Source organism: Urocitellus parryii, chromosome 1, assembly GCF_045843805.1.
Source record: "Urocitellus parryii isolate mUroPar1 chromosome 1, mUroPar1.hap1, whole genome shotgun sequence".
Taxonomy (NCBI): Eukaryota; Metazoa; Chordata; class Mammalia; order Rodentia; family Sciuridae; genus Urocitellus; species Urocitellus parryii.
In genome coordinates, this window is record NC_135531.1 from 156,641,977 (window position 1) to 156,655,208 (window position 13,232).

Below are 13,232 nucleotides of genomic sequence, written 5' to 3' on the forward strand. Positions count from 1 at the left end.
CTGACTAGAAGAGTGAGGCTTCAATCACTCAGTAAAGCTGAGCTCAGCTAGGGTTTCAGAGACACACAGGGACCAGCACTCACTGAGCTCCTACCAGGCACATGACATAACTATAATGGACAAATTGAAGTGAGGATGTGCACTCGAGTCAGGCAAGTTCGAGTTTGAACTTTGGCTTGGCCAGTTACTGACCCTGTTACCCTGGGAAAGCTGTCTAAATCTCAAAAACACGGTTTCTTTATCACTAAAATGGAGATAATAGTGCATCTACCTCCTAAAAGATACAGTGAGACAATAGATGTGAAACAGTTTGCCTAACACCTGACCCAGAGTAAATATGTAATACTCTCTGAGAACTGATAAGAACTGAATGTGGCCTCACTCTCAAGTTCATATGTTCTATTCTCAAGCCTCAGGAGCTCAGAATGTAAGTGTATTTGAGAATAAAAGTGTATTTGGGTCTTAAATTAAAATGAGACCATTAGGGTGAAGACACAATCCAATATGACTGGTGTCATTATGAGAAGGGAAAGACACACTAGAGGCACACACACCCAGAAGGATGATCACGTGAAGGACAGCAGCAAAGTCCTCTACATATAAGAACAGAGACCCCAGAAGAAGCCAAGCAAGCCAATACCTTGATCTTGAACTTCTAGCCTCCACTACTGTAAGAAAGGACATTTGTGTTGTTTAAGCCACACTCTAGGGCATTTGTTATGGTGGCCCTGGAAACTGGCAGGAACTATAATTATTGCCCCAATGCTAGAGCTAGCATCAAATGGAGAAAATTGAGGTCACTTGCTCAGGGTGATAAGAAAGAAGGATTCAAACCCAGATCTGGAGGGCTTTGAAGCCCTTGTACTTTGTGCTCATATTGAGTTGTCTAAAGAGCAGGTCTCCTTCCCAAATGCAGCTTCTCATTTTTTGGGGGGTCTGGAGCAAGCAGAAACACCCTGGTTGTGAGGAGCAGGCTGTGCCCTGCTCTGAATTACTCTTTGAGATAGAGAACAACAGGTTTTAGGCTGAGTTTGTAACCTGAGTCACTCTGGTTTGTAAAGCAGCAGTTTGCCATGAGCTACTCCATGTTGAGTACGGTGCCAAGATGGGATGAGACCACACCTTGTTTGTACAAGGAAACCACCACCATCTGCCCAGGACACAAGGGACAAATTGATGAAGGACTTTCACATGACAACGTATCAAACTAAACCAAGGAGCCCCTGGACAGTGGACATCCCAGGTCACATCAGGAACACCAGACACAGGAGCTCTGCAACCCACAGAGGAGCGTCCCTCACTCAGGCCCCATAAAAGGGGAGCCCCTCTCCCCCCCAGGCTGAACACGATGGCACCTTGACCCTGTCACCTTGACCCTGTCACCTGGTCATTCTTCATGAGCCTTGCCCAAGGAAAATTGCCACAGCAATGAGCCTCTGATGTCCTCTTGCCGTGGGCTTCATCAAGGCTGGCTTCTCCTGCCTGTGACGCCCATGCACGGCCCACCCCAAGCTGATGCCTCCCTCTGACATGGGGACACTGAAAGTGCCATTTTCTGTCTGGAGCCTCTGCTGTGACAACTCTGCAGTGCTGGTTTGTTACCGTCCTCATCTGACCCTCGGTGACTCCGACTCAGAGTCTCCCTGTGTCTGTGCACCTGGCGCAGCATCCTGTGACCCTGAGGCTACTTCAGCCCTTCCTCCGTCTCTCCGTGATCTGTTCATGTATCACTGGGTGACGTGTGTGCCACTCGAGTGCTGTAGAAATTAGACATCAAGATTGGAATAAAGAGCCTGTGTTTGCCCAGCACCTGATGACCAGGTGACCCACACGCATTCAGTGAGTGGCCACTGATGAAAGTGGCCCAGGCTGTGAATTCATCATTATTTAACAAATGCTGACATTGTGGAAACACACAAACGTGCTTGGTCTACAATAATGACATAGCACACTCACGATGCTGGAGTAAAAGACAACATTAAACACACAGGCAAGGTACCAAATAGCAGTAATGAGTATTCAGAGGAGGGCTCATTTGTGGGAAGCAAGTCTCTGGAAAGCTGAAGTCTTGTGGCCTTTTGCTCTGGGACAGGGATGCTGTTCTACTATGATAACAGCCAGTGACTTGGAGGTAAATTTGTTGGCCGAATTTCATATTGTTTTCTGTTACTGGGGGATTAACTTTCCAAGTCTCTCATAACTCCAAGGCCCCAAGGGAGTGACAGCAGGTTTAACCCCAGCAGCATGTTTTTGAAGCTGTCAAATACCTCATGGAACCAAGTGAAGAGTAATTAGAGCCTTGGTCCAGCCACTAGCGGCTAGAGATTTTAAACCATTACCAAATACTGAACAGACGTTTTGGACCTGAATCTGGGACAGGTGGGCCAACAGGACCCCAGTGGTCTGTACATCCTCCTATGGCAAGGTCAAACTCAAATGCAGTTGTATCCCTCAGCCCCTCCAAAGCTGTCTAATCCAGAGAACAGCAGAGGGTTTTTAATCACTGTTTTTAACTTCCCTTCTGCTCCTTCTAAAGAATTTCTGGCAACATTACCACCAGCATTTAATAACCAGAAATCCTTCACTGCCTCTCCCACACGTAGGTGAACGAAAAATCTGGAAATGCATGCAGAAAGGAGAGATATCTCTAGATCATGTAACAGATCCACTCTGCTTTTTAGGTGAGACCACTGAAGCCCAGTAACAAAGTAATGCACCGAGGGTCACACAGCTTGTGCGCAGCAGAGCCAGGGTAAGGCACAGGGTCTTCCCACTCTAAGTACAATGCTCATCCAACTCTCATCAATTCCAGAGCCTGGACTCTTTCCTGGTGCTGAAATGTTTGTACCACAGATCCCACAGCCCCAGCACATGCACAGCTCCCATCAGTCAGCAAATTTAATGGCAGCCATCTTCCACCAGGCACTGATTCTGTGAGGTACTCAATTCTGCAAGGTGTCTGGACGGTTTCCATTTGTTCTCACAACACCGTAAACGTAGCCTATGTTATTTTACTGATGATGAGTCTGAAACCTAGAGAGGTTAAGTAGCTTGCCTTAGGGCTCATGGCACATGACTGGTAACCTCTTAGTCCTTTATTCCACTGCCTCTTTCCTTCCTCAGCTCTGGGTTAGATTCGGGGGAGCATGCAAAGATCAGAAGCAAAGTCCCTACGCTTTTTGGCAACCTTATGTAAGGATGGGAGTGAGCTAATATTTATTGAGTATTCAAGACATGACAGAGGTCTGGTTGGATATCTTGTAGACCATTGTGATATCTAAAGCTCAGAGTGCCTCCTACGCACTCTGGATCTAGTTTCTAGGATCAAATGGTCTATGATCTATGTGCCTGAGCACAGAACAAGAGGACAGATGTGCCACTAATGCACACAAAAATCAGATGGTGCTGGATCTGAGGGGGGTGCAGTGGGGCAGCCAGTAAAAGGCCTGGGAGAAATACTGGCATATCTGACAGGCCACTGTCAGTCCTTCTCTGCAGGCCTTCAGCTCTCTGCTATAGTCACACAGCAGTATGGGATAGGAGGAAGCATAAGGGCTTTGTAGAGACACAAATGTGCACTGAAGCCCAGTTCCATGTCTCCTGGCTATACAACCATGGATAAGTTAGACAACTCTTCTGCTATACTCTGGATCTTGAATGTCCCCAAACAAGATTGAAGGAGCTGGGTCAGTCAGAGAACCCCATCCTATTGGAAACAGCAACTTGCTTGAGCAGGTGTCTAAGCTAGTTATCAGAGCCTACCCTCAGGTCTTTTCCACTGGATGATAAAAAAGGCACTCTTCTTTGGGCTTGCAAAATTAGCATGTGGTGAGTCCACTTTGTCTTGCATCACAACCTTTGTTCCAAGGAACCTCTGTTCCATAACCTCTGTTCTAAACCCTTGGATTCAGTTGTTCCAGAGGCCATAATTACCCCTGGACCTCTCAGTTACATGCAGTAATAGACTTTCTCTCCAGGTAACCTTATTTTAATCATATTTCTGGCACTTGCTGGTTAGTAGTGTTATTATCATACACAGGTTCACAATAAATACCACTTCTCTTTCCCATCACTACTCCAAACGTGTCTTCTTGCACCACCATCACCTTTCCAAAAGGCATTCTTTGGATAAACACTGAACATTAAGCAGCTTTTGTCTGCAAGTCTAAGAATAAAAGAAAAGTAGTGTTCGTAATGGCTGCTTGTGCCACACAGCACTCTATGGGAAGACGCAGCTGCACAGAAGCAATGTGGAGGTTTCCTGGGAAATGCTTGCCCTGTCTGCTGAGACACAGTGCTCTTTTAAAACAGAGCCAGTGGCATATGTACACACACTCATGATTGCACATTTATTGATTTCTAATTTGTACCCTGCTTACTTCCAAAAAGGCCCTGGAGTGACTGACAAAATAAGACAAAGACATAATGGGGCCATTAAGAAAAATCAAAGATCAAGCCCAAAGAGAAAAAGCAATTGCTGATTATAGCTCAAACCTGGGTTAATATAGTTGCTTCAATAAAAAAAAAATTATATTTAGCTCTTGGCTTTTTGGCAGCCATTCAGAATGTGTCATAACAGGGCACATGGAGAGCTAGACAGCCTTCACGTACACAGCTCTGTACCCAGCACAGAAGCTGGGCTGTACAGCACCCAGAGAATGGGTGAACACAGAAATGAATGAGTGAATGACTGAACGAATGGTGGGTAAAAGAATCAAAGCTCCCTGAGACACATTTCCTTGGTCCTGTGTCACTCATATATTCACCTGCCATCCAGCTGTCATTGACTGAGTGCCTTATGTGCATCAGTCTCTGTGCCAGTCCAGGGACCCAGAGAGGGACCTTTATGAAAATGTGTTAAATGTCCTTCCTCTCTTCCCAGCTGCAGCTCTCTGGCTGGAAACAAAAGTTCAGAGTAATTTATCTCAATGATCATTGCAACTCCTAGTTTCCTTCCAAAGAGAGGAGACCAGAAACAGGCTGCAAAGACAGGAACTGAGGAGTAACAGCAGTTATCTTGGCCTCTCCACTTCATAACACATTAAGCCCTAGAAAACACACAGGCACCACCATATCCCTGGATACTTACAGCTCCTCTGCAAGGTACAGAGAAAGGAGGGGCATCCCTCTTTTACTAACAAGGAGATTTAAGCACAGAAGGGAAAGTGACTCTCCTAAGGTCTCTCAATTAGAAAGTGTCGATTCAGGTACAGCCCATGGGTTCCTATACTTGGCCTCAGCACCCCAGAGACCTGTTATCACCATGTCCTCTGTCTGAACCAAGACCAGCCCTGCCAAAACTGGGTTTCACCTGACAGCCACAGGGAGGCTTGCTCTCAGGTAGCAGCTGAAGTGCTCAGCCCCTGCCACCCCCCAGCCATCCAGCAGCTCCGGCTCCCCAGGCACTTTTCCTCTTTCTAGAACCTAATGTTGAGATTCCAGGTGAATAGGAGATTGTCTATGGCACTTGGTAAGTGCTGGTTGCAAAGGCCACCAGAATTTTACTCATCAATAACAGAGAATGAAATCATGGCATTTGCAGAGAAAGAGAGAGAGAGAGAGAGAGAGAGAGAGAGAGAGAGAGAGAGAGAGAGAGAGAGAGAGACACCAGGCAGGCAGTGCTGGGTGGAGAGATGGCTGTTTTGTGAGCATTTAAGGGGAGAGCTGTATCGTGGGTCCTCTGTGGATTTAGCCAACTGTGAATTGGAAATATTTTTTAAAAAGTATCTATCTGTTCTGAACATGGACAGATGTTTTTTTCACCATTATCCTTAAGTAACACAGTACAACACATACTTACATAGAATTGCATTATAGTAGGTAGTGTAAGCCAGTTAGAGTTGATTGAAAGAAGAATGTGCATAGGTTATATGCAAATATGACATCATTTCATATAAGAAACTTAAACATCTGGGAATTCTGGTATCCATGGGAGTCTTGGAATCAGTCCCCTGTGGATACAAACAGATGACCTTACAGGGAAGAGGAAGTTAAACTCAGAATGGTTTCTGGTACATCACTTGGCATGCTTACCCAGCCCTGCTAGACACTCGGGCTGCTGGATTATGCTTACTCCAGGGGGAAGCACCAGAGGTCTGAAAAGGGGTCAGGGCCTTTCCTATTTTTAGCAAAGTCAGCAAGGTGGACCCTGCCAGAGAAACAGTGTGCACAGCAAGAAGACCTTGACAAAGTACAGGTACACCCTAGAGAAAGCAAGACACTGCTCCACCAGAATACCCACCATCTCTGGCCTGTTTTTGTTCCAACAATTTCCTTTAAAAATACATTTATGCACATAGTCTATGTGCATGTGTCTGTGTATAGGCACATATAAATACATACTTCTAATTCAGAGCTTGTTCTTAAGTGTACACACTAACATGTGTTTCATATTTTCTAGCTTATTCCAGAGCCTTACACGCATTGTTTGACTGAATAAGTAGGCATTAAACACAGCCATCAGGAAGAAGAATGGTGGCCACAACACAAGATCCCTCTACCCCAGCCACGCTGTAACTCTCAGCGCCTGCACTCCCTCATTTTGTCATGAGTGCTAAGTAGCCAGACAGTCATTACTTCTTTCCCAGAGTTGGGCCCTGGGCAGCCCAGTTCACCCCAGGATCTATATTGGTCACTGCCAGCAGCATTTCAGGTTCACAGTCATGGAGTTGTTCAGTGTCAATGAACACCCATGACACACAACTCAGCCTCCACCACACCCTGCATCTCCAGCTCCCAAGCTTTAAACTCTCACAATGAATAAATACACAGGGCATCTCTGAATCTCCCTGCCCACCCCCACATTGTATTCTGGACCATTCTAAAATGTAAAGCAAAATTCAGGGTGCTTCTTTATTTTCCCATCAAACCATCGACCTCAAGACGCATAGTTCCTGAACTAGAAATGCTAGACAGCAAGCAATGGGCAGGAACTCCTCCAGCCAGCATGTCAGGGAGATGGAAACATTTAGCCTGACCCAGTCTTGCCTGAGACCACCAGCAGCCTCATGTGAATCAACTCGCCCAAGCCCCCCCCTCAGAATTCCCCTGAAGTAAGTTCAGACCCATGTAAAATGGAAGTTTCCTCCCTCCCTCCTTGCAATGGGAGGGTCAACTACCACACGTCACGAGACCTCATCAGCCACATAAGCCACTGAGCTCTGAAAGCAAGAGCAAGAAACCAGACGTGGAGATGCAGGGGTGGAGGTTCCCCATTCCAAGCCCTGCTCTAGTCTCCACACCAGGGCTGAATCAGCAGATCCACATGGCAGAGGGTGCCACACATGAAGGCACCACAACCTGCACATCACTAATGCCAGGGAAGGCGCACATGGAGAACGTAAGTCAAGGCTACTCACAGTCTGGTGAGCTTCGGTGTGCTCTGGAAAAGCAATTCTGGAAGGACCTGAAGCTTATTCTTGTTGAGACGCCTACAGGGGAAAAGAAGAATGAAAAGATGTCAAGGGCATATTAAATCGGATCAAGAGTATTTGCAGATACTGCTTCAATCAATCCATCCATCCATCAACAGGTATTAAGGGACTCTCTAGATTTTTCAATATGGGATGTTCAACATGTGTAAGGCATATACTATGCTGACCAGGCTTTATAGTCCACAAAGATGCAAGGCCAAGGTCAGTTGTAAGCATAAACCCAGCACGCGTGCTGCACTCCCTCATTTGTCATGAGTCTGGGACAGACATCATTAATTGATCACAGCATTCTTTCCCAGGGACTTTGGGGATTTTTCTCCCCATGAGCTCTGAGTAGTTATTGCCAAGTGATAGAACCGACATGTAAAATGGACTCCAGAAACAAATTAAATACCAGAGAAAGCATCCCAGATTCTAAATGGGTGGCAGTTGCTATAGGAACATAGGAGAGGTCAAGGCAGATCGCTCTGGGTTGAGGGACCAAGTGGAATTCCTGCCAGGCTGGTTCTCTGGACCAGAGCAAGGCAGCATAATGACTCTCCTGGGTCTTGGCCCTTCTGCCTTTGCAGGCCACTTGCTTCATAAGAACTTTTTACATATTATATTTTACAACTGTAAAAAACAATTTTTTTTATGTTATGTAACTATTTCAATCTAAGAACTCACTTCTATTCAAATTAAAAAAAAATAAAACATTTTCATGGACCTTTCCAGCACTGGATAGTCCATGCTAATCCTCTCTGGAACAGGTGGAGGTCATGAGCCATGGAGAAGGCATGACATTATGACTTTGGGATTAGCCAGGGCCTGGTTTTATCATGTTCTCACTGTAGAACTGGGTCAAGTTACTTAGCCTTTGAAGTCTCAGTTCTCTGTTTTTAATGACCCTATGCATTGCCATGAGATGGCAAAAATCATCAAAATAGTGATGACCTAGTCATACTCATCACAGTAGTGATGACCGTGTGTCACAGGCTGTGCTACATGCTGCGTTAGCCGGTCCCAACTGCAGCAATGCTTAAGCAGGCCTTGTTCATATCTCCAACTCCTATATAAGAATTCAGAACCTGGAGGGGCCCAGGACACCCAGAGGCCACAGGGGCAGAGCTTGGGCATAGTCAGCCTGACTCCAAAGTCCTGGTTCTGAACCACCATCGTACTCAAATCCCTCAATAAATGACAGCTTCCTGCTTCTTTCCCTTTCTTCATTTTTCTCCACTTTTCATCCGGGTTGCCACCTCCTCCACCCCAACTCAGACAATGATCCACTCTGGGTACAATGCCCTCCCTGGAAAGGACTTTCTTGGAGGTCCCCAAGGCAAAAAATGGGTCTCTATATGGGTCTGTCTGGAACCACCCTCTATTGTCACAGATGTACAAAGCTTGGTAAGAGTTCCATTTAGACATCCAAGACTCCAGTCTAGGCAAAAATCCTAAACTCTGGTGGCCGCTGCCTGAAGTGGGTAGGGTGTTTAGTGTGTTCAAAGCCCTAAACCAGAATTGGAACTAAAAATAAAACCAGCTTGGCTCTGAGGCTCCCGGAAGGGAAGGAATCATTTTCATTTCTTTGCCGGTATTTGTGGCTGGACAAAAATAAAAATGCAACCAAATTTAGCCAATGGAGTTCTGCCTGCTGCTTCCTGAGCCCTGAATGGGGATCCTGGGGCAGCCAGGCTGGGCTTGGGTCCCATGCCAGGGGCCTTTCCACTTCAGCTTGGGCAAGTCACATGCTGGCTCTTCCTAGCGGGAGCTTGATTCTGTATTTTCAGGTTATTCCAGAACTTACTCGTGTTCACTAGAGAATAGGCTGGCCTGAAAAGTCTTCCTTGAAGAGCCAACAAAGGCTCCAAGGTACATAAGGGGCACTTTCCATGTGCTGCTCAGGAATTATTGTCCTGAGCAGAAAAACGAGTGGGATGAAATGTGCTGCTCTGAGAAAGGATTAGGTAAGCGCTGGGCTGCAGACGGTGGCTACTGGCCACAGTGTACCTGTGCCATCTGCTGATGTTACCCTGGTCTAGGCTAGGAGTCTCCAGCCCCAACTGGAAGTGAATCTGTGATTCCCAGAGGCTGAGCAGGAGTGAACAGAACCTCTACAAGGACAGAACTATGGTCAGCAAACAGCACATGGGTCAGGTCCACGACAGGAGAAAACCCACGCAGGTGTACCCTCTCCCTCTAAGATCAAGAGTACTTCACAGCTTTCCTACTGGAACAATGGGGAGCATCCAGATCAAAGCTCCACTGGCTGCTGAGCTACAAAGTCACATTGCTTTTCAACCTGAACCATGAGCCTCAGCTTTGACTTTGTGGAACCACTGAATTTACCTGAGTATGGAAAGCACATCTAGACATTTTTGCCACTTTGTTAATTCGTCCATTTAGCCAACCATCAACTACCCATCCATCCCTCCATCTATTCATTCAAATACCATCCATCAGTTCTCCCTCCCTCCCTCCCTCCCTCCCTCCCTCCCTTCCTTCCTTCCATCTTTCCAGTTCTACAAGGATGAGTAAGATGTAATCCCTTCCTTTCAGAACATCCCATGCTAGTGGAGGAGACAGATGTGAAAATAAAAGTCAAACCATGCTGTTATAAGCAAAGTTGTTGTAAGAAAATAGAGAAGGAAAAGCTGGCCCAGTCCTGTTTACAGGAAGATGAATGTGACTCTCCAAGAAAGATGAACAGAAAGTTGTGGACTTGAGTATGTGCATTTCTATGGAGAGCCAGGAGACTGAGCAGCATTTGGGGAGCAGGCTTACGTAGCTGGATCATGGGGGAGACTTGAGAACATGAGCAATGGAGTTGTATAAGTAGGCAGAGGTTGTATCATGAGGGGCCTTGTGGATTGTGGTAAGGGATTTGGGCCTGGATTTTTATGGAGAGTAATAAGGAGCCATAGAAAGGGCTTGAGCAAGGGAGGGACCATCTGGTTTGGATTTTAAAAAGCTCTTTCCAGTAACAGTAAACTTGGTTTGGAAAAGGGTGAAAGCAGAAGCAAGGAGATCAGTTAAGAGGGCTCTTGAGTATCCAACACGGTTCTGTAAGACCTGGTTAAAGCTGACTCTGGTGATGGATGTGGGAGACAGCTGTGAGGTCTGATGAGCAGGGTCTGTGACTGAATGCATGTGTTGGTTGAAGGAATATCAGGAACAGAGTATTTAAAAGTGGCTTCCCAGGAGCCAACTTGGGAAGTTGATCAGTCAAAATAACCAATCACCTAGGAAAGGAACAGAGAAATGAGGAATACCAAGCAGAAGGTGAGTGTTTAGATTCAGAATTTCTGAACCACTGAGATCTTTCAAATATGTTTTGACAAATAATACCTAGTAATAACACTATGACCATGAGTCAAAGACTGAAGAAAGCATTTTGCATGTACTATCTCACTGAATCCCCATAGAAATGCCCAGAGGCCAGTCCAATTATTAACCTCACATAAGGATACCAAGGTCTGAGAAAAATAAGGCACTTGCCCCAAATCAAGTCCACCAAAAAACAATGGTGATGGGATTTGAAGCCATATGCCTAATGCTAAACCTGTGTTCTTAACTGCTGTATAAAATGATGATATTTAATTCTCCCCTCATTATAAGCTGTCTTGATTTATCACCTAATGTGCAGTTCTCATCTTCCTTTTAAGTTCCAAGGGTCCTTCAGAATAGGAACTAAATCTTGCACATCCTTTATTTCCCAATGGCAGCCAACACAGTGCCAGGTTCACAGGAACCTTCAGGAAGTGTTCATGTCCAAGTTCATGAATAAATCAGAAGGCAAGAGTGGCCAACTTAGGGAGCCTAAGGGGTCAACTGTCCCCTGGGCTAGATGAAGGAAGCCACTCTCTGTGGAGCAGGACAGGACTCCCAGAGACTCAGCTTCCAGATTCATCTGCCTCAAGACCAGCCAAGTTAGAAGGTGGGCTCACTGCTCCCCTTGGGTAGGGAAAGGACAGGGCGAGGGGTTGCAGGGCCAGACTGAACATGGCAAGTACCTCCCTTTTCTCAGGGAGGTGTGGAGTGTCCAGTTGAGGGGCCAGGGCCTGAGGGAGGGAGGAGGTCAAAGTGCACTAATCTCCCAAGGTCACCAATGCGGCTCGCTTTGGTACCAAACCCAGTTACTTCCCTCGGCAAGGCCCACTTACTGGTATTTTCAGAAACACCCACATGTCTATACAGCAAGGCACAAAGAGGCTTTGTTGCTCAGAGCAGAAGCTTCAAATCACCTGCAATAGAGAGATAATGGAGAGAGGCTTCTGGCCCAGAAGCCACAGGGATGACAGCAAACTGCAGGGCAAGGGTAGAATTGAACTACAGAGGTCTTAAACTTCAACTCAGAGTTGGCACCATCAACCCAAGGACCCACAGATGTCACTATAAATCAAAGGCAAAAAACTTGAACTTCAGGGAGCCCTGATTTGGGCTGTGTCCATTAGCTGTTTGCCAATGGCCTTACACTTGCTCTCTGTTTCCTCACCTGTCAAATAAAACAAATTCAGGTTTTTAAAATTTTTTTGGCTATGCAAATTTTCATAACATAAACTGAATATGACCTAATCAATCCAGTAAGTAACCCAATCTGTGATGGTTGCTGGATGACACCTCTCATGATCAGGGACAACTCCCACACTTGTTGTGGTGGGAAAGCCTGCCCGACAGGCCGACAAGCCTGGCCACATTGGTCGAGTGACTGCTGTTCTCTGCCTGTAGCTTCCTTATCCTGGTAGAGGAAGGGGTAACACAGAACAGCTTCACTGATATATAATGGTGCTTCCTTTTAACATTAATTACAGACAAATCCCAAGTTTATTTCCGTGGTTCAGAAGCAGGTTGACTGAGTTTGGCTTCTGCAGTATTCAGCATGTGCTCAATGACATCTAGGTTGGTTTATCCTTTTTGAAAACGGATTATTTTTAGTTTGTAACTTCCAAGTGTCCCAATAGCAATTAAAAACTTTCATTTTTGATATTTCCAAGGGACAACTAGCTTTGTTTGTCATAGTCTAAAATTCTTGCCCAAAAGCAGTCTTTTTCTTTGAAGTTGTTTATGAAAACCCCCTTTAAAAGTAACCTGCAGCTTATTTTAGGAACACAATTATTATATAATAACAGAATATGTACCTCACAGAATACCTGGGAGGGCTGAATGGCTTAACATCTGCAAAGGGCTTGGCAGGACTTCTCAAGGGCTCAATAAATATAGTGGTAGCAGCTACTGTTAACATTGTCATTCTCCAGAGGTGCCCCAGGAGCTCAGAAATACAAGTATTTCTCCTTCACAGATGACAATATTGGTCAGGAAGGCAGTAATAAGTGAACTCCAAAAGCTTACTGGTTAACACAATAAATGTTTACTCTGTGCTCACATAATGGGCTTGTTCCATCTCACATACTGCTGTGGAGAACACGTGGCCTCCAGGGTTCGGTGCCAGGGGAGGAGAGGGAGGAGGATGCACTACAGCTCTTAACCCTTTTGGCCCAGGAATGATGTAGATCACTTGTGTTCTCAGCCTGTTGGCCAGAACAAGTCACATGGCACACACTTAATTGCAAAGGATCCTGGGAAATCTACAGGCACCCTTGAATTTCTGGTGAAGGCTATCGTAACACCCAATGTGCCTGAAGAACTAAGCGCCAGCAATGGCCTCTCTGTCCTTGTCTTTGCTGCCTTCCTTCCTCTTTTCTATTAATGCCGGGTACTTGCTGTGTGCCAAGGGCTATGTTGGGTTTTTGGTATGCACTGTCTCCGTTCACTCTTTAAGCAACTCTTTTTTCTTTCTTATAGTACTGGGGATTGAACCCA

At 45.8% G+C, this 13,232-nt stretch overlaps 1 protein-coding gene across 1 annotated transcript in view; it reads right to left on the reverse strand.

Moving 5' to 3' along the window:
- The window catches only part of Slit3 (slit guidance ligand 3), a 562,044-nt gene that overhangs the window by 454,349 nt on the left and 94,463 nt on the right, over positions 1–13,232 (reverse strand). Inside the window, exon 4 of the mRNA XM_077797769.1 lies at positions 7,359–7,430. Within this exon, the coding sequence (XP_077653895.1) occupies positions 7,359–7,430 (72 nt within the window). The remainder of the gene's footprint in view (positions 1–7,358; positions 7,431–13,232) is intronic.